This window comes from Rhineura floridana, chromosome 8 (genome assembly GCF_030035675.1).
Source record: "Rhineura floridana isolate rRhiFlo1 chromosome 8, rRhiFlo1.hap2, whole genome shotgun sequence".
NCBI classification, from domain to species: Eukaryota; Metazoa; Chordata; class Lepidosauria; order Squamata; family Rhineuridae; genus Rhineura; species Rhineura floridana.
Genome location: NC_084487.1, coordinates 83,243,220 through 83,265,520, shown reverse-complemented (window position 1 = coordinate 83,265,520; position 22,301 = coordinate 83,243,220). Strand labels below are relative to the sequence as shown.

Here is a 22,301-nt window from a genome sequence, read left to right as displayed (position 1 = left end):
TAGTTAGTTAGTTAGTTAGTTTATTTCAAGGCTTATTAGCTGCATGCTCTGCCATAAGGAGCACCAGAAGTATTGCATAAATTAAAACAGATAAAAATGGAAATGTACTGCCTTCAAGTCGATCCCGACTTATGGCGACCCTCTGAATACGGTTTTCATGGTAAGCGGTATTCAGAGGTGGTTTTACCATTGCTTTCCTCTGAGGCTGAGAGGCAGTGACTGGCCCAAGGTCACCCAGGGAGCTTCATGGCTGTGTGGGGATTCAAACCCTGGTCTCCCAGGTCATAGCCCAACACCTTAACCACTACACCACATTGGCTCTCAGATAAGCCAAGTGAAAAAGCAAGCAATAATATCAAAGGAAACTAAACAGAAATAACAATAATACATAGTTAGCTTATCACAAAATCTTACTTAAGAACAAACAAAACTTTTAAAAGGCTATTTATATATATTTGTATGCTTTTTATAAGTGCTTACATACATTATATATGTAACCTTTACATCAGCTCAGAAAGGTCATCGTTATTATCTATGTTATCTGTGATTATTTAGGTTCCCCCACCTAAAGAAGTGAGGCAGGTGGCTGTTAAAGAGATAGACACCTTTTAGGTGACGGCACCCTTATTATGGAATGCCCTCCCCGGTGAAGCTTGTCTGACACCGACATTAACATCCTGTTAACACCACATGAAAACTTTTTTATTCTCCAAGGCCTTTTATAACTATGGGGTCTTTGTATCTTGGAACAGTTCAGTTCTTTTGAAATACTGTTATGCTGCTAGTGCTAGATTTTAGGCAATACATTTTATTGATTTTTAATGCTTTAACTACTGTCAGTCACACACTTAATTAATGTTTTAATGTTTTAACTATATTATACAGCCACAAGAGTAGCCATAGCCAGCATGGATAGCACTGGCTAAGTTCAGAGCAAAAAGTGTATTGAATATACAGCCACGAGAGTGGCTGTGTACTTTAACCAGCATGGGTTTTTCATGTTCTGCCATGTTAAATTGAAAATACCCTCATGCCATTCTGCTGCTTCCGATAAGCTCATTTCAAAACAAAATCTTACTAAACTTACAGTCCTGAATTCAGAAATGCTTGCTTAACAAGCATCTAAGTTTTCATGGTGATACACAAAACAGTCAGAGAGAATTGAGAGTTCAATGTGTAAAACGACTTCCGGGAAGGGTGACTTCGCTTGTGCCTGCTTTTGGGACGGGCTCCCGCCTCAAAAGAAGCTTATTCAGATATAAATCAGTCAGAATATTTTTTTTTTTGACTGATGAAATTTCTCCCGGGCAGGGAGAAACGTAGAGATCAACCTCAAAGCCTGTTTTTGTTGGGAGGACTGGATTTCATTAATTTATGAGATAAGGTCCAGCCAACAATGCCGGACGGACTTCCTAACAAGCTCTATCTGCTTAAGCGATACGTTTATCTTTTCTTTAAAGAGAGAACGGACTAACAGGCAAGCACCCTTCTTTCTATTATTTTTTTTACTTGGTTTAAATTGTTGCAGCAAAAGGAGATTTGTCAGATTGATCGGCTTTGGACAACTTCTGGGTGAGATATAGCTCTTCTCTGTTATTCACGAAATTAACAGCTTATCTCTGTTTCTGTCGCAAAAAGCTGTCCTGGAAGTGCATTCTAAAGATAATAAACAGAAGAGGGATTTCTATTCCTGATTTCTATTCCGAGGAATATTGTATTGTCTGGGACTATTCTCTTTTTGGTCTATTTTATTTTGACGAATCTGCTTCTTCACGACGCCACTAACTGTTTTGATGCTGGGAACTAAATTTGTTTTGCATTCTTGAACATAGAGAGATAAGGCAGGTTGCTCTGTTTATACTGTGATGTCATCAAGCCTGGAATATTAACCCAATTGTTGCTGAAATAAGAAGTGGTTCTTCTTTATTTTTGTTTTGCTTTGTTTTCGTGGTTTTAAAAATGGCAATCAAGAAAGTGGCTGAGAATCTGGAAGTAATTATGTTTCAGAAAATAATGGATGAGATTGAGATAACGAAACAAACCCTGCGACAGGGTAGTAAGGAGCTGAAAATTGAACTGAGCAAAATGACGCAGGAGCTTAAAGAAATAGGGGATCCTGTGAGAGAGGAGAATGAGATCAGAGATGAGAAAAGAAAAAATAAAGGGAAGATACAAGCCCTGGAGATTGGAACAAATGTGGAATTGGAAAAAGATCTGGAGTTTATGGATTTTAGAAATAAAATCTACTGTTTGGAATTTAACGTTATCTCTGAAGAAATTAATGAAGATATTAGAGATAAAGTTATCAATGGCTTGGATAATCTTCTGGACTGGAATGATGTGATGGAGCTTGATATAGAGAAAATCTATGGAATTAACTGCAGCCATGTGACAATGGAAAAACTCTTAAGAGATGAGCCAGTGCATTTTGTAAAAAAGAAGAACACAGATATGACTTTACAACAGTATTTCAGCAACTTATTCAGAATGGATGGCAAGAAAATATTTGGGATAGAGGAAATTCCCATCAGACTCTTATTATATGACTATGGCTACAACAGCAAGATTATTATGGAATACTGATAATGGAAGATTGGACACAAATTACTGGACTTAACAGGACTATTGAAGATGGAAGATGGAACTAATAGGGATAATGGCTATTGAAATTATTGGACCTAACAGATTCTGATGAGATGGATTAATCGAAATGTTTATTTGGACTATGGTTATGACAATAAGATTATTATAATTATTAACGAGATGGATTAATTGACATGTTTATTTGGAGAAAAATTGATAGATATATTTCTTAAAGAATTGAAACCTCTCTTTGACTTTTTGTGGAAAGAATAAAGTAATGTTTATGAGATTTGATGATTAATTAAGATAACTACTGGAGGAAAGTGATTTTATAATATGATTTAAGAGACAGGATTGTTATATATTGTAGACCTATAACTGATTTGATCTGTGACAAATGGGAAGTCAACATTTTATTTTTTTTTGTTTAATCATTTTTGTTTTGTTTTGTTTTTTGTCTTTGAATGTTTTATGATTTTGTTTTCTATGTTTTATGAAAATTTGAATAAAAATTATTGTAAAAAAAAAAAAAGAGAGTTCAATGTGTAAAACAAGAGGAAAAAAATCCAGACCCCTGCTGGACTTTTTTTCTGTCAGTGGTCTCATAATCTGTTGAAATAAACTAAAAAACCAGCCATGTTCACAAAGTACCTGTAATCCTGTTACTGATCTTGCCCCATATTCTGACATTCATCTTCTGCAGTTTAAAAGTTTTAAAAAATGCATGGCTGATTTTTAATTAATTTAAGAAATTTAACATTGAAATTAATGATAAGCACGGGCATGCTCAGTAACACATCAGTGTTCTAAAAGCCAGACCAACAGCTGTTTGGCTTGGCTAATCAGGGGGCCACACCCACAGCGGACACTTTTTTCAACTTTAAATAGTCATGGCTTCCCCCAAAGATCCTGGAAAGTGTAGTTTATTTTTTTTTATTATAATAATTTTTTATTATTCAGATTTTATAAAACAAATACAAATACAACAAAAACAATACAACAGAAAAAAAATAAAAAGAAAAAGAAAAACTTGACTTCCGATTTGTTACAGATCAGCTATAAGTTATATAATATATATCAAACCTGTCTCCTAAAACATACGAAATTCACTTTTTTCCAAAGTCTATCTTAATTAATCGTCAAATCCCATTATCATCATTTCATTTTTTTCTTTCAACAAAAAGTCCAAAAGAGGCTTCCATTCCTTAAGAAATGTATCTGTCGTTTTTTCTCTAATAAGACATGTCAGTTTGTCCATCTCAACTAAGTCCATTAATTTCAATAGCCATTCTTCCATTGTTGGTATCGAATCCATTTTCCACTTTTGTGCATATAGTAATCTTGCTGCCGTGATCATATATAATATTATTCTTCCATATTTCTTTTCCTTTTGTTTATCCATAAAACCCAATAAAAAAAATTCTGGTTTTGACTGAATATTTATCTTTAAGATTTTTTGCATCATCCTACCTATCTGTGCCCAAAATAATTTTGCCTGTTTACACAACCACCACATATGATAAAAAGATCCTTCTTGTTGTTTACATTTCCAACATACATTAGAAACATTACTATACATTTTTGACAACTTTTCTGGAGCCATATACCAACGATACATCATTTTATAAAAAATTTCTTTAAGATTATAGCATAATGTAAATTTCAAACCTTTTTTCCACATATTTCCCCATTGATCCATTTGTATATTATAACCAAAATTTTTTGCCCACTTAACCATACACTCTTTTACTTGTTCTTCTTCCATGTCCATTTTCAATAAAAATTTATACATTTTTGCAATTATACATTCATCATTTGTACACAAACCTATTTCAAAATCAGATTTATTTATTTCAAACCCATACATTTTCTTGTCTTGTCCATTTTGAATCTTTCTAACAATTGTAAATAGGCAAACCATTGTGAACTATATCCTTCCTTTATTAGTTGTTCTCTCTCTTTCATTATATATTCACCATGCACATTTTCTAATAGTTCTTGGTAAGTTAACCATTTCTCTTTTCCAGCCATTTCTCTTCTATAAAATGCTTCTTGACTTGAAACACATAGTGGTATTTTCGAAAAAAACCTTGTTTTATATTTATTCCATATATTCAACAAAGGACGTCTTATAAAATGATTATTAAAATCCACATTAACTTTTACTTTATCATACCATAGATATCCATGCCATCCCCACTTCAGGTTGTGACCCTCCAAATCCAATAATCTTTTATTCCTCAACAGAATCCATTCCTTTATCCAGACTAAGCAACAAGCAGCAAAATAAAGTCTCAAATTTGGTAATCCCAGCCCTCCTCTTTCTTTGGCGTCTTGTAATAATTTGAATTTAACTCTTGGTTTTTTCCCCTGCCAAACAAATTTAGAAATATCTTTTTGCCATTGTTTGAAAGGTAGATCAGAGGATATGACAGGTATTGTTTGAAATAGAAACATCATTCTGGGCAATACATTCATTTTTATTACAGATATTCTACCCATTAATGACAACTGTAATTTATCCCATTTTAACAAATCTTTCTTAATCTCTGTCCATAGTTTTTCATAGTTATTATGAAACAACTTTGAATTTTTATTTGTCATAATGATACCTAAATATTTCACCTTTTCTTCTATTTTAAAATCTATCTTCTCCATTAACTCTTTTTGATCTCTTAAAGATAAATTTTTCACCAACATCTTCGTTTTTTGATTATTAATCTTAAATCCTGCTAATGGTCCAAATTCTTCTAGTTTATCCATCAATACTTTGATTCCTTCCAAGGGATTTTCTAATACAATTATCAAGTCATCAGCAAATGCTCTCAATTTATATTCCTCTTTTTTTATCTTTATTCCCGAAATCCTTTTGTCTTGCCTTATGTCTCTAAGCAGCACTTCTAAAACCAGAATAAAAAGAAGGGGGGACAATGGACATCCCTGTCTTGTACCCTTTTGTATTTCACATCGGTCTGTTAAATCCCCATTGACAATTATCTGTGCCTTCTGTGATGTATAAATCGATCTGATCCATTTTATAAAATTATCTTCAAAATCCATTTGCTCTAGAACGTTAAACATAAATTTCCAATTCAAATTATCAAATGCTTTCTCAGCATCCAAGAAAATCAAAGCAGCTTGTATGTCATTTCGTTGTTCTAGATATTCCAACACATTCAAAACATTCCTGACGTTATCACGTAATTGTCTTTTAGGTAAAAACCCCGCTTGATCTTCCTGAATAAATTGTTGCAATATTATTTTCATTCTTTCAGCCAAAATCATTGTAAAAATTTTATAGTCATTATTCAATAAAGATATTGGCCGATAATTTTTTGTTTTGGTTAAATCCTGCTCCTCTTTAGGTATTAATGTTATATTGGCATTTTCCCAACTATCCGGTATCTTCCCCTCTTGTAAAATAGAATTCATTGTATACTGTAAAGGTAGTAAAAGTTCCTCCTCCAAGCATTTGTAATACATTGCTGATAGTCCATCCGGTCCTGGTGCCTTTCCTAATTTAATTTTACTTATAGCCTCAGATATTTCTCTTGACGTAATAGGACCATTAATAGCTTGTCTCTGAAGATCTGTAATTTTAGGCAAATTCTGTTTGGATATATACACTTCTATTTTTTCTGAGGGAATTTCCTGACACTTGTACAAAGTTGAATAATATTGATGGAAAACCCTTTGGATTTTTAAATTGTCTGTCAACATCTCATCTCCTTCTTGTATCTTTAAAATAAGATTTTTTTGTCGTTCTTTTCTTAATTTATATGCTAGCAATTTCCCCGGTTTATTTGCAAATTCAAAAGTACTTTGTTTAGCAAAATTTAATTTCCTTTCAATTTCTCTAACTGTCAACATTGACACTTGTTTCTGTAACATTTTAATTTGATTTACAGTAGAAGCTTTAGTTGGATTCTTTTTCAATTCTTCCTCTTTTTGTTTTATTTCTTCCAAGATTAATTGCATTTTCTGTTGTTTCTTCTTTTTTAGTTCAGAATTACATTTAATAAAATATCCCCTCATAAATGCTTTACTTTTATCCCAAACAATATTTTCATCTGTTCCTTTATGTAAATTGTGTTCAAAAAACTCTTTTAATTTCTTCTTACATTCCTGCACTATTTTATCATTCTGTAATAAAGATTCATTTAGTCTCCATCTAAATCCAATATTTTTTTTTTTAAAGTCAATATCACTGGATTATGATCCAAAAAGGTTTTTGGTAACACATCCATCTTGGAAATATCTTTCACTAAATTTTTAGACATCCAAGTCATATCAATCCTCGAAAATGTTTTATGTCTTTCTGAAAAGTAAGTAAATTCCTTTGCATTGTCATTTATATATCTCCAAGCATCCACCAATTCTAAATTTTCCATCAATTCGAAACAGATCTTCGGCAATTTACCCTGTGTCTCTTTAATATTTTTCTCAGAAAGTCTATCCATTTTTGGTGAGATTACCCCATTCCAATCACCCATGACACACCAATGATCATATGCAAACTCTGATAATTTTTCCATAAGTCCAGTATAAAACCTTGTTTTATCTTCATTAGGAGCATAAATGCCCACTATCAAAATTTTTGTACCCTGAATGGTGATTTCAACTCCCACAAATCTGCCACTATCATCCAATAATATCAATTTAGGAGACAATTGTGAATTAATATAAAGAACCACACCATTTTTTTTAATCCTGCCGAAATAAATTCTTCACCCAAATTTTTACAAATTAAATATTTAGAATCTTTCTTCTTAATATGAGTTTCTTGTAAACAAATTATATCCAATTTTATTTTTTTCAAGTAATGAAATACTTTCTCTTCTGCGACGAATTAGCTCCATTTATATTCCAAGTTAGATATTTGTAATCCATTTTTAAGCATGTATTTTAGAAAAGTCTGTGCCTGTTGCTCCCTTTGATCCATCATCATCCTTTTCTTCCTCTACCTGTTTCTGTTGACTTTGTTTCCCAGGAATTATGTCCATATCTTTGAGTTTATCTTCTTCCATGTCTTTTGAAGCTTTTCTCAAGAAATCCCTTGCTTTTTGAACAGTATTTAATCGATACTTCTGTTGTCTAAATGTAAAAATCATTCCCTCTGGAACATCCCATCTAAATTGAATTTTACATTGTTTAAGTTTTTCTGTGAAGAAAGCGTAATCTTTTCTCTTACGTAGAAGCCTAACAGGAATTTCCTTCATCACCTGTATTTCTTTACCGTCAATTTTGAAGACATTGTTAAAATGATGTTGCAAAACCATATCTCTGGTCCTCTTTTTTAAAAAATAAACGAGCACATCTCTTGGGATTTTTTTTATTGTTGCATATCTGGAATTAATTCTATAAACTTTATCTATTTCAAATTCCATCCGATCTTCGTTCCTGTCAAAGGATTTTGCCAAGGCATTAACAATTTTCTCTCTGATATCTTCACCTGTTTCCTCAGGAATTGCACGGAATCTCAAGCAATGTTCTTTATCTCTAAGTTCCATAACAGCAATATAGTCCAAATTTTTTCCAATTCCATATTTGTAATATCAATTCTATTCTCTAAGGTTTGCACCTTATCTTTAACATTTTTTACATCCTGTGTTAATTGCCCAATGTTATTTTTAATCTCACCCACTTCTGTTTTAATATGATCTTGTAAATTTTTAAAGTCCTTTTTCATATTGCAAAATTCATCTTTAAGTTGTTGTCTGTCCTGTTTCATCTCTTGTTTCAACTCTTGTTTAAAATCACTAAATCCCTCCATAATTTTCTGGAACATGTCCATCCCTTCCTGTGTATCAATTGAAACTCTTCGCTCCAAAACTTTGGCTACTTTCCTAGTTGTCATTCTTGAAAAAAAAAACCTTTTCTATTATTAGCCAATGTAGAGGCAAACAGTTTCTTTTCTCCCAGCAACAAAAAAGTTAATATTCCAGGCCTGTTTAACCAACACCGTTCTTATCTCCAGCACATTCAGGAATGTAAAACAAATCCAGTTCTCAGCATCCAGCAGTTAGTAAGATACACGAACAGCAGATTCGTTCAGAAAAAAAATAATAATCCAAAATGATAAAAAAATAAAGAAAAATATTCTCAGATATATTTCCTTCAAATAATCAAATCATCTTATCTATTAAGTTGCCTCTTATCCATTTAATCTTTGTAATTCCAGCTTTAAGCCAGCTTTTTGTCATAAAAAATAAAGCAGGTTCTTTGAATTGCTCCCTTCTTCCTTAGCTTTGTATAATACGAAAAAAGTGTGACTCATCCAAGTTTCTGAGTTGCCGATTCGTAAACAAGTCTCTTTTATGATAGTAATTTAAGTTAGTTGATAAGATTTAGACGGAAGGAGGCTAGCTCGTTAAGAACGTTTTTAAAAGAGAAAGAAAAAAAGTCTCGCTTACTTTCAGCACAGCCTGTTGGAAATCCAGACTCAGTCTTCCGCTGCTAGAAAAGCCTTCTTATCTCAGGAGGATTCCTGATCAAATCCAGCAATCTACAGCTCGACGGAGTTCCGTGGATAATCTCTTCGGTTCCCCTTTTATCTTGGAGAACATTTACGCCAGTCAAAAATTCCTCTTGACTGGCTTTTAACTGAAATAAGCTTCCTCTGAGATATAGCTCACTCAGAGACAACCACCAGCCAGCACTCCTTGAAGGGTGCTGTGAGTTGTTAGCAGACTTATATTCCCCTGACAGAGCTCCAGTGGCCAGAGTGGTTTAACAGTCATCCCCTCTTCTGGGGATTGTATCTCTGTGAAGGGAATAGAGTGTCTCCTAGCAACTCTTAATACCCTTCACAAACACCATTTTCCAGGATTTTTGTGGGGAAGCCATGGCTCTCTAAAGTGAAATAAAGGTCTGGTGTGGATACGTCCAGGGACAGCTTTGGTTTAAATTTGGGTGGAAGGCTACATGTGCCTGCTGTAGAATAAAAAGGTGGGGGAAACACTGAAAAACAATGATGCTGTTCACAATGTTTTCCTTTTGGAAAAGAAAGGGGCTTTCCCTCTGCCCAGTGCCCACCCCTCCAATATGCTCAGAGGCACATGTTACCAAATCCTTCCAAGCTACACAGGAAATGGATTGGACTGTGAAAGGCCAACCCAAATTGTGTTTGCATTTTGACAAATTTGTTGGGCAGTCCAATATCTCAGAGGGGAGGTTTGGTCTCCTGCTCCCCTGGTGCATTCACTATAGCTGTCCAATTTCCCTGCTTTTTAAATTTTGATAGAAATATCTGTTGGCTATAGGTATGCTCTTGAATGGTAAGGGTTTGTTTGTCTGTTAGTGAATTATATAGCCACGAGAGTGGCTGTATACTATAGTCAGTATGGATTTTTTGCATTCCGCAATGTTAAATTGAAAATATCCCCACATGCCATTTTGATCCCATAAGCACATTTCTAAACAAAACTTTACAAAACTTATAGTCCTGAACTCGGAAACGCTTCCTTAACAACCCTCTAAATTTTCATGGTGATACATAAAACAGTCAGAGAGAATTAAGTGTTCAAAGTGTAAAAAGAGAGAGAGAGAAACCAGACTCCTTTTGGACTTTTTTCTCTCAAGAGTTCTCATAATCTGTTGAAATTAATTAAAAGTCAGCCATGTTCAGAGAGTACCTGTACCTGTATTACTGACCTTGCTCTATACTCTGACCTTCATCTTCTGCAGTTTAAAAGTTTTTAAAAAGCTTGGCTGATTTTTAATTAATTTAATAAATTTTGGTTTGAACTCAATGATAATGTCCGGCATGCTCAGTAAGAACCAAAAGCCAGATTCCCAGCTGCTGGGCTTGGCTAATCAAGGGGCCACACCCACACCAGACTTTGATTTCACGTGAGACAGTCATGGCTTCCCTCAGAGAATCCTGGGAAGTGTAGTTTGTGAAGGGTGCTGAGAGGAGACTCCTGTTCCACTGAGAGAGCTCCAGTGGCCAGAGTGGTTTAACAGACAGATGCTCTGATTGAAGCTCTGTGAGAGGAACAGGGCCTCTCCTAGCAACTCTCAGCACCCTTCACTAACTACACTTCCTGGGATTCTTTGGGAAAAGCCATGACTGTCTAAAGTGAAATAAAGGTCTGGTGTGGATGTGGCCAGGGACAGCTTTGGTTTAAATTTGGGTGGGAGGCTACATGTGCCTGCTATAGAATAAAAAGGCGGGGGAAACCCTGTAAAATAATGATACTTTTCACAATGTTTTCCTTTTGGAAAGGGGCTTCACCTCTGCCCAGTGCCCACCGACCCAATCTCCTCCCCTCCCCCTGCCCTCCCCTTCCTCCCTTCCTTGTCCCCTTCCTGCCCCATCTAGGTCAGTTTCAACTATCCTAAGCATGATTACACAGGAGTAAATCCCACTGAACTTGAAAAGCATACAAATGATGAAACCTGCCCTCCCCTACTCCACCCTCCTATCCCCTCCCTCTTTCCCTTTCCCTCTGCCTCCATTCATTCCCCCTCCCCTCCCCCCTTCTGCTCCTCCTTCCACATGGTCAGTTTTACCTATCCTAGAACGATGACCTGGGAGACCAGGGTTCGAATCCCCACACAGCCATGAAGCTCACTGGGTGATCTTGGGCCAGCCACTGCCTCTCAGCCTCAGAGGATGGCAATGGTAAACCACCTCTGAATACCACTTACCATGAAAACCCTATTCATAGGGTCACCATAAGTCGGAATCGACTTGGAGGCAACCCATTTCCATTTTCCATGCAAATACAGACATAATTCCTATATTTGAAATAAAAATACAAACCTCAACATAATGGCTAAGATGGTGCACATGCTAATACTCATATAAAGGGTTGAACAGGTTATGGCAAGATAATGTAGACAAAACACCTTGAACACTTGGAAGGGCTATTCAAAGGATTTATTATTATGACTTTGTTACAAAGCAGCAGATATAATGGTGATATTGGCGGCATTTATATTACCTTTATATTCATCCACAGTACCATGCTCCCTCCCTTTTTTTCCAAGTGATTGGTGAAGCCTTTTGTTGTATGGGTTTTAATGGAGCCCATTTTCTGGTTCAACTTAATTGGACCAGAAAATTAATTTTAGCTTTGGCCACAAAATTGAGAGTTATTTTGCCTTCATGATGTGCTAAAGTGAAAAGCCAAAATGACTCATCTAAAGTGAGCCTTATTGCATGAAGTTGCTGTTAGTGCTTTTGGAAATACCTTTAACTGAACTCCTCCCACCGCCAGTACTCTAGTGCTGGATGTGTTATTAAATGGATGTTCACATTTAATTTAAACATTTTTGCCATTATTTCACAATTGTTATTTAGATCTTTTTTAGTGTTGCAAAGTGTTGTACTTCACATATTCACAGAAACAGAAGCAAAAGGGAATGATTTACTATAGGAAACTTCACTAAAATTGCAAAGTAAATCAAACATTTAAAGTGACTATCTGAATGATATCAACTGTTTTAACATTGTTGCTTCTTCCCTGCTAAAACAAGATCAGCACAGCACATGTATAGTCTCTGTTATTTGGGCTGACTGCAGGTGTTGCCACCACTTCTCATACTCTCAGAGACACATGTTACCAAATTCTTCCAAGCTACACAGGAAGTGGATTGAACTGTGAAAGACCAACCCAAATGGTGTTTGCATTTTGACAAATGTGTAGGGCAGTACAATATCTCAGCCCTGAACACTCCTGATGACATCTGATCTTGGAATCTAAGCAGGGTCAAGACTGGTTAGTACTTGGATGGGAGACCGCCTAGGAATACCAGGTGCTGTAGGCTTAGAGGAAGGCAATGGTAAGCCACCTCTGAATACCTCTTACCATGAAAACCCTATGAATATATATATATATACCCAATTTCCCTGCTTTTTAAAGTTTGATATAAATATTTGTTGGCTATAGGTACTTTCTTAAACTGCAAGTTTTTTGCCTGTTGAAAAATGGAAATGGACTGCCTTCAAGTTGATCCCAACATATGGCAACCCTAGGGTTTTCATGGTAAGCGGTATTCAGAGGGGGTTTACCATTGCCTCCTTCTGAGGCTGAGACTGAGTGACTGTCCCAAGGTCACCCAGTGTGCTTCATGGCTGTGTGGGAATTTGAACCCTGGTTTCCCAGGTTGTACTCTAGCACCTTAACCACTACACCACACTGGCTCTCTTTTTGCCTGTAAGTGAATATTATTTGAACCCTGTATGAACCACTCATAGGACAGTTAACATTGGCTGTAAATCAAGGATGGGGAACCTGCAGCCCTCCAAATGTTGTTGGACTCCAGCTCCCATCCGACCTAGTCAGCATAGCTGATGGTCAGGAATGATCAGAACTGTTGTCCAACAACATCTGGAGGGCCATAGGTACCCCATTCCTGATCTACAAAATGGGGGATATTACCTTCCAGTGTTGTAGTCAGGACTGTACCTAGATAATTCATGTGAAGCATTTTATACATGAAAGCTCGGTACAAATGTGTTGTTATTATTACCTGTATGCAACATATGTCCAAATGATGTATTTATAAGTGCCATCACATATACAGTACTGTGCTGTGTAATATATATCAACACAAAGATTGCTAAAACTGAATGAATGGACAGAGGGTTGTAGAGGTACCGAACTACCAAACCGACATAAGCAAAGATTTAAAAGCGATTTCCTCCTTTTCTCTCACCATGCTTTCACATAGTCCCATATTGTCACTATAAAATCTCTGAACATGGTATAACTTCTGTTAGTGCACTTAAAACAATTCATAGCTAACTTTAAATGGACAGAGAGGAAAGTCATATTTCACTGCTAAAATGTATGATTTGGATTCAAAAAGTCCTATGCTGAGTTCCTGGCATCTCCAGTGAAAGATCTCAATCATGTACGTGGAAAAGGCCTGGGTCTGAGACATTTGGATTGCTGCTGCTGTCATCCTAGGCAGTACCAGGCTAGACCAATAATCTGACAATATAAGGCAACTATATGTTCCAAATGTAATTGCCATATTTGCTTCAAGTTGAGCAACTCATGACAGGTAATTGTGTTTTCATCTTAATTGCAAAATTATAGTTCCTGGAGCCTCTTTTAATGAATAAAAAAGGCAAAACAAAAACTTATTTTGGTAAATTATGGATTGTTGGTTCTCTCTTGTCCTTCACCCAGTTCCCCATTTTCATTGGACAATTTAGAAAATAACCCATATCTTTAACAGAATATTGCTTCTTCAGCATTTAAATTAAAAAGTACGCCAAAATCTTGTCAAACACATCAAATTACACAGAAAACTGGTTTTGTTGATTGTGTGTAATTCTAACTTCTGTAGTGTTCGCTTGTTTCTCTCCAACAGCTTTAAAAATACCAGTAGTGAAAAAATCACCTACACATGCATAATTCATAAATATGGCTCTTAAGTGAAATGACAAAGAATATGCTGATTTGCCTACTCATTACTGACCTCATTAGAAGCTAATAATATATTTTTCTTCAGGAGTGCTTTTTCTCTGACTCATCGTTGTACTGGATAGAACTGACTGCAAATCTTTGGCCTGTGTTAGATCTGTTTTCTCAACTGCTCCTTACAATGAGATGTTTTGTGTAATGTATATGTAATCAGACCATAGACATTGGGCACTGTGGTATTTTGTTTCCAGGCTGTTTCCAGGGTTCCTGTTGTCGGCACATAGAAGATCACACAGGAGAGACTGAACTGGTACACATGAACTACTTGCCCTGTGGAGTATCCATAATGTGGAATAAATTTGAAGGATAATATAGTCATATAGTCTCGGGGAGATCAGAAGTGGGGTTTGATTTTTAAAGCCATCGTAGGAATATTGTTAAGTGGTTTTTATAAGTACTGTTTTGTGTCTTTCTTCCTAGGAAGGAGAGCCTAAGCTCTTAACCATCATGTTACACAGAAAAAACAAAACTCTGGGATTTAATATTGTTGGAGGACAAGCTAACCAGGTAACCAGCAAGATTAATGCAGCATCATTGTAATGCTTAGATTTTTTTTTTCATTTCTAGCAAATAAAATTCCAGGTCTACTTTAAATGCTAACTAAAATTGTGCTCATTATACATGGAGGCAACGTATAAGAATGTTTGAAAGGCTGGAATGGATTAGAATGTTCAACTGCTGTACCCATATTTGGATATTCTGCATATGAGTCCCCACCCCCAGATTACCCCACAATCTGTAATGTTCCAAACGCAGAGAGCAGAAGTGAACATGATGCACACCACCATGTGTCATGGGCTCTAAGAAGAACCTTTGGTGAGATTGGGAGGATGAAGAGTGGGTTATAGATGTCATGGAGGGGGCTGGAGAAAACATGGGATAAATGTTTCCATAAATCTTGGGCAGCTCTGAGTCTGATGAGTTAATCAGTGCCCACCCACCCCCCCGCGTCTATGACAGGGAAAAATGAATTCCCACTGACCTAGCTGTTGAATGGTCTGGAATCTTCCAAAGAGAGCAAAATGAAAGCCATCTGTCAGAGTCAGAAATTACACTTTCACCAAGGTCACGGAGATTAGAAAAGAGTCAGCTTCAGTAAATGCTCTTAGTTTCTAGAACGAGGCTTCGCCTTGGAGCAAAAGCACGAATGTACTAGAGAATACTTGGATAAGTAATGTGCCCACCCACCTCTCTTATATTTAGGATGGATGGATGAGATTAAGTCATTGTGACAACAGTCTGCCATTGCCTCCATCTCCTGAGTTTGTATCCTGAGAAATGCAGCCTGCTGTTGCTTCCATTTGCCTAGTTTGTATCAGGAGAGATGCCTAGCCTGTTTCAGAGATGTGCCTAGTCTGTTAGCATTCTGAATCCTGAATGCCTGATGCTGGAATAAAGCTTTGTGTAAAACCCAAACTCTGAGTTTTGAGTGTGCTTCTCTGGTTGGGAGCCAGGACACCATGTGCCTGAATCTTGATGCTGCCTCCAAACAATATTTGAGCAGTTTAGAGTGTCTTTCCTCTGGTTGAGTATTCAGTGCATCAACAACCTATTCTTATGTGAAATAATGAAATGGTTTCAACCATTTTATGTTATGTTCTTTGTTGTAAAATGGTCACTTTTTATTTTAGAGGCTGTTTTGATTGGGAGGTTCAAATGATGGTCAGAGTTTCAGGAATCTGACACTTATAGGAAAAATGAACAGGACAAAAGAAACCAAAGAAATTATGGATAAGAGAAATTTAAACTCTGCTGTCCTCATTAGCAAAGAGATTGGGAGAGAGATTGGAAATGATGTACATAAATAAAGCTGGTAAAGAGTGTTGGAGTTGGATTTAGAACTGAAATCAGAATAAAGAAGCCAGATGGCTGCAGTGGCTCCAGACTCCAGAAACAGAGAATAATGCTTTACTGCTTAGTATTGGCTTGGGAAACACTGACTGCATTTAGCTGGATGCATTTTCCTATGTTGTTTTCATTTGTTCTTATACCTAACTGTTCAAACACTTAAAAATAGTTTGTTTTTTCCTGAAAAATGTCTTCTCAGTAACTGTTCGTATTTCTCCCTTACAAAGATCTTTAGTAAATGCTGCTAAGTTTGTTTTCATTTAATTTTGTCTGAAGCCTTGTGATTTGTATCATGCCTTACCATGATACTCCATACAGCAGAGCTTGGAAGTAACTAGTTACAAGTAACGAATTGTAATTCATTACATTTTTTAGTAACGAGTGGGTAAAAGGAATGAATTACCAGTAATTCGTTACTTGTAACAAATTACTTCCAAGCTCTGGTAAAGCAGAGATGTTTTGACAAGTGACACTCCTGAAGGATTCATTTTTTAAAATATGTTTCTTTTAAAAGATACTTGCTAGACACTGCCTGTTGTAAAGCATGCCCTCCTTTAAATAGCTTAACAAAGATCTGAACACTGTAGAATCTCATAAATTAAAAGGTCCTGAAATAGATACCCTTGTCCAACCATGTGAAAAAGTTGAAAAGTACTGTCAGTTTGTTTCATAGCTCTTTTGTGTGCTATATTTTAAACGCTACAGAGCCAGAAAAAGTATGGAGTGTCTCATTGGGGTGTTTGTGGGATTTAGTGTGTATGTCTGTGTTTTAAATCTGTCTTGTAAAAATGTGCCCTTTAAAGGTGTGTATGCTTTTGTCTAGGGCAATCAGGTGGAATCTGCAGAAGGAATTTATGTGTCTAGAATTGTGGAAAATGGACCTGCTGATAAAGCAGATGGTATTCAAATTAATGACAAGATCATAGAGGTAAGAGAAGTAAATTGCATTTAATAGCAAAACATGGGGCTTATTTTTTAAATAACCTGTTTCCTTGGTTATTAGATTACTAGTGAAAATCTTTAAGAAAAAGATGAAGAAATCAAATCTTACAACACTCTTGTTGAATGCGTGTCAGTTAGTGATTTTTTGGTAAAAAAATGAGGTGCTGGTACTCATACATTGATAAAGGTGTTCTGGGTGCCAGTACAAAATGGTTACTATGGGCAGCCAGAAAAGAGGTGCCAGTACTCCATACCGGTTAGTTCCACCACAAAAAAAGGCTTGGTGCCAGTAATGTGAAATCCAGGTATGAGAACTGTTTGAATGAATGATGCTGGTGTGCAATTACTTGTAAGAGCGCATGATTGACAAATGTATTTTATGTTTTGGAATAAATTAGTCATTTTTAACATTAATTGTATTTGCTATAAACAGATGTTTAAAAACAAATGTCTACAGTATGCAGCATTGCCAAGATCTTGGTTGGTAAGCTATGTGTCTGGGAGATTATTGCACTTTTCTGTCTGAGTCCTTACCATTTGTTTGTTGTATACTGTTTTCTTTTGTACATAGAACAACTTGCTCTGAAAGCCATGTTGTTGTTCTTTAAATCATGTCAATATTTTCTACGTGCTGCATGTTGTTGTTTTTTGGATGGGCAAAGGGAATCTAACAATAAAATTAAAAAGCATTTTATCAAAGAAGTTATTAGTGGCTCATCTAGTCCAGCATCCTGTTCCAACAATGGCAAACCAGATGCCTGTGGGAAGTCCACAAGCAGAAGCAGAACTTTTCTGTCCTAGATTTGAAAAGAAAGTGTGACTGTGTGTAATCTGATGCAGCTTTCTCTGAAATGAAACAGTTGTTTCATTACACAGTAGATAATTGTAAAAAAAAGTGTGCCTTAATGTAGAAATAATTTGTTTTCCCCAGGGCATCAAATACCATTTTTTTCACCCTGATAAAAGGCACCCTGATAAATATCATGTCATTCCTGCTGAGAGTGAAAGCTACAGTTCTGCAGACAAAATGAGGAAATGATGTTCATACTGGCAAGAAGTCAACAGCTTTTTCACACTTGATTCACTGGAGAGTTATGTGTGAAATTAATAAATTTAATTCTTGTCATCTGCTTGTCTTCCATAATTTTAATTGCTTGGCACTTACTTTGTTTTGCCCTCTGTAGGATGCTGTCAGTAGACTGTATTACAAGTGTGATATTTATAGATATATTTCAGTACTAGTTTATTTTCCCCCTACGTAGTAAACTAAATATGGAATGGAAAGGGCCATGCATAAAAATGTCAGGTCTAAAACATTCTGGTTAGCTGGATTGTTCTTGATCTTTTTACAGAATTTTTCACTTCTCCATCACTTCTATCTAATGTGTGATTTTCTTATAAACAATCTTCAAAATATTTCATTTTCTTACATGTGACTTCTTCAGAAGTTACAGGGATTTAAAGCAAGTAAAGACATTTAAAATGGGGACCTTATATAGCGGCATGCTTATAAAGAACTCTTGGGTGGCGGTGAAGTCTTGAGTATTTGGATTTCTATGTGTGTGTGTGTAGGAGCGATGGGGTGTAAATAATGACAGCTATTTCTTCATTTTGGAAGTCTGTAGCTTAATCCATTTGGCTTTAGGCTAGAGCTGATATGGCAAATCTGAAGAGGCAAATGCTGCTCAGGAGACATGAATGTAATCTTAGTCTAGTTGGGTAAGATGACATGCTCCTCCTTTGATTGCTTATTGCCCATTGTGTCAGTGTATGACTCTGATTTAGCCGAACTTCGCAAATATATATTTGCAAAATAAATTTTAAGCAAAATTTTAAAAGATTGTGTTTTGTTGATGTCTACACAGTTTTGTGTGCATTAAAGGCAGAAGAAAAACATGCATGGTCTTTTTAGGAGTGCTCTGTTTTCTTGCTGCAATTGAGGTTTATAATAGCAACAACTTAGAATTTATATTTCGTGTTTTAATTTTTTTTGTTAAATATCTGAGCCAACTTAAAATGGGCTGTAATAAGCCTGTTCCAAGTGCTGGTTCATTTTTACTTTTAGTTAAATTATTTGTTCTGTCATGAAATCATTAGAATACAGTTAATGATGCCATCCCATCTGCCAAAGTGATAGCATATGCGCTGACTTTTCTTTCTTTTTTAAAAAGGAAAGTCATAGGATCAGACACTAGTATACACCGCAGTAATTACAAAGAATGGTGCCAGACAGGCTGAATTCTGTATCTGAGGGCAATATTAAAAGCTATTAAACATCCTTTCCTTCATCTGCTTGCAACAGAGAGCAAACCTGGGGCATTTTGAGTCCTCTTTCAATCAACAGAACAGTGGCAGGCATTCATCAGGATCTTATGATTCACATGTCACAGTAATGATCTGGCAATGCAGAAGGGAAAGTCATAGCTCAGTGCCTGTATGCTCCAGGTTAATTTTAATTAGCTATCCCAGATTTCTAGGTCAATAGTTAGACTGACTGACTACAGAACATTTTTTCCTCCTCCTCCTCCTTTGTATCTGACACAATATCTGACACAACTCATTTTAGATCAGAATGGCTCTGGTTAATTTCTTGATAAGATAAAAAGGAGAGACACTAAACTCAAATTGGCTTTTGGAAAGTTTTTTAAAATATGCTTTAAAAATAAGAATTAATTTTGAGTTAAAAAGTTAATTAGGACAATTAATTAGGATAGGGAATTTCTTATTCTCTCTCTGTTTTCATCCCACTTAAGCAGCATGTGCATGTGCATGAAGTTTCACATTTCATGGCTTATTAATGATGATCATCACTATCCTTATTATGTCTTCACACTTTGCTTTCACTTAAATATTAAGAAATATTTCTTAATTTTTAGAAAACATGGGGTATTTGGAGCTGTCAAAAATGACTCATGGATATAAGCCTAAATAGTTGTGATGAAAACAGGATTTCATAAAAGGGGTTTTCTCCTCTCTCTCATACAGGTGTGTGTATTGGGAGGAATTTAGTAAATGTACATACAATAGATGGTAGTCAAAGCTAGTCCTACTCAGAGTAGACCCATTGAAATTAATAGACTTAGGTTCATTAATTTCAATGGGTCTACACTGAGTAGGACTTGGTTGAAGATAATGTGTTCTACAGTAGGCTATACTCTGTATGTTATTGGGAACTTGTGCATATTGTCAACTGTAATTGAGCATGTGCGCATATAAACAGAGCAGGACTGGCCTTTGTTAAATACTACTAAGAGATTATGCATGAAAACGTACTTTCTCCTAAGAATACTCTGTACCTGTAGGGTACCTGAAGAACTACATTCCCACCTGGACCTTGAGGTCTTCAGATGCCCTCACCAGGAGAGGTGTGGCAGGTGGTTACTTATTAAAAGACTTTTTCACAAGGCAGAAGACCTTATTTTCCCAGGTTGTTTATATTTATTTTTTATATTTTTGGCTTATTATCTTCTAGTAGGGTCTTATGCTGTATCACATCGTATTGGTTACTGTTACTGCTCTTATAGCTGCTTTTTATACTTGATTTGTTTTGTGGACACAAGAACTTCAGTGCAATGTCACAATTGGCTATAGCAAGATCAGTGGTATCTTTGTCTTTGAATATCTTCAGAGTAAAAATAAGCCAAACATTACCCATATTAGCAGTATTTATGAAAAAAAACATCAGCTTCTATATTTTATTAATACCTTGTTAATGAACTAATTTAATTTTGGCATTCCAAGTTTGTATAAACATTTTGCATTAAGTGGGATTATAGAACAGAAAAAATGGATTGCATTAGTGCAGAATAATAACAGTGCATGCTTTGTTTTGTGTCTGATACCTCTAATATTGCTTTGCAGATTTAAATATAGTTTCTGTCATCTTCCAGTAGTTAGATCTCTGTTCAAAATTTAAACTTTAAATAAAGATGTATAGGGAACACAAACCCTCTGACATGCATCTCTTTAATAGTACATTCTTGTTAATTCTTGACATATAAGGTCTATCAGGAAGCTATGGGATCTTTCTGCAAAGAAAACCCCCTATTTTTATCTAATGTTAACTTCTTTGTGGTTTCCTGATTAACACAGCATTGTTTCCCTTTTGTGACATGATCTCCTTTGAGTATTCTGATTCAGACCAGGAGTGGGAGGCATCTGAGACAATGGAGCAGAGCCCTTTTGATGATCCCCCCTCTGCCTCCAAATGTGCCTGGATCTGCTGATGAGGTGAGAATTAAAGAGGCTGCCTTTCCCTCGCCTGCAGAGCAGAGAGGGCTGCTAAAGACTCTGGAGGCTATTTCTCCACTGGATGATGAGGAGATGGATCTGGCAGTGTGTCTCAGGAAGAGGTGGTGGCTCATCGAAAGAAGAGAGGAGACTCATCTCCCTAGCCAGAGTGCCCATCTGTAGACCAGGAATTCCCACAGAGACAGGCGTTCTTGTGAGTAGCTGGATATTCTCTGCCTCTACTTAAAAGCTTGGCAGGTCAGTGGAGAAACTAGTTGGAATACCTTCACAGCTCCTGTGCAGCCTTGAAACCCTTGTTGCAGTTATTATTTGTATTATTATTATTATTATATTTATTAGTAGCTTTTTTCAAAATGAAGCTCAAAGCACTTACAACATTAAAAACAGATGTAAAAACAAGAATAAAAACATTCTGAAAAAACTCACAAAATACATGAAAACAAGGTCCAAGTCCTCCCCACCTGACTACAAAGAAACAGAAAATTAAACTGTAAAGGCCTGGGTAAATAAAAATGTATTTAACTGGTTCCTAAAAAGAGACAGTGATGATGCCAAGTACGTTGCTGATCCTGGACACCTGAATTTTGGCAATTCTTGTTGCTTCTCCTTTGCCTTGTAAGAGCATCTGGACTATATTCTGCTCTTTCCATGAACTGAGCTGGTACTGTTAGTCTATAGTAATAAACATTCAGTTCTTTACTTACAAGAAATTACACCTGTCATGTTTTTGGGTGGAAGCCTGTACTCTTTGCTTACTTGCTTGCAGACCTCATACAAATAAGACCTTTCCCTATTCTCTTTAAAATGTTAAGTTAGTGGCCATGACTGTCCTCCTCTGCAGTGTGGCAAGGTTCAACTGAGGTGTAGGACAAGGTGAGGTTCAGGCTGGACATTAGGCAAGGCATAGTTCAGGCTGGATACAGGGCTGGACACAAGGCAACGCGGGGTTCAGGGTGCGCTCTGGAAAACACAGAGCTCTGAAGTTGGTCCAGCAAGGAACAAAATGAAATTGAGCCATTGTTGGCACCACTTGTGCTGCAAGATGCTCCTTAACTTAAAGGGGCCCAGTCTTCTCTATTACTGTCTTACTACGATGGACAGGAGGCGACTCTGGTCTTCCAGGGTCTTGTACAGTGGAGTCCTCAGAGTCAGAGGATGGCAGTGCCACATTCTCTGGTTGGGGGGGGCACTGGCCCTACGAGTTCTTCTAGTAGCAGCATGTCTGGGGCTGGTCCT

At 36.4% G+C, this 22,301-nt stretch overlaps 1 protein-coding gene across 1 annotated transcript in view; it reads left to right on the top strand.

Moving 5' to 3' along the window:
• Positions 1–22,301, top strand: part of PDZRN4 (PDZ domain containing ring finger 4) — a 385,430-nt gene that overhangs the window by 9,110 nt on the left and 354,019 nt on the right. Inside the window, exons 2-3 of the mRNA XM_061639945.1 lie at positions 14,445–14,531; positions 16,696–16,800. Of these exons, the coding sequence (XP_061495929.1) occupies positions 14,445–14,531; positions 16,696–16,800 (192 nt within the window). The remainder of the gene's footprint in view (positions 1–14,444; positions 14,532–16,695; positions 16,801–22,301) is intronic.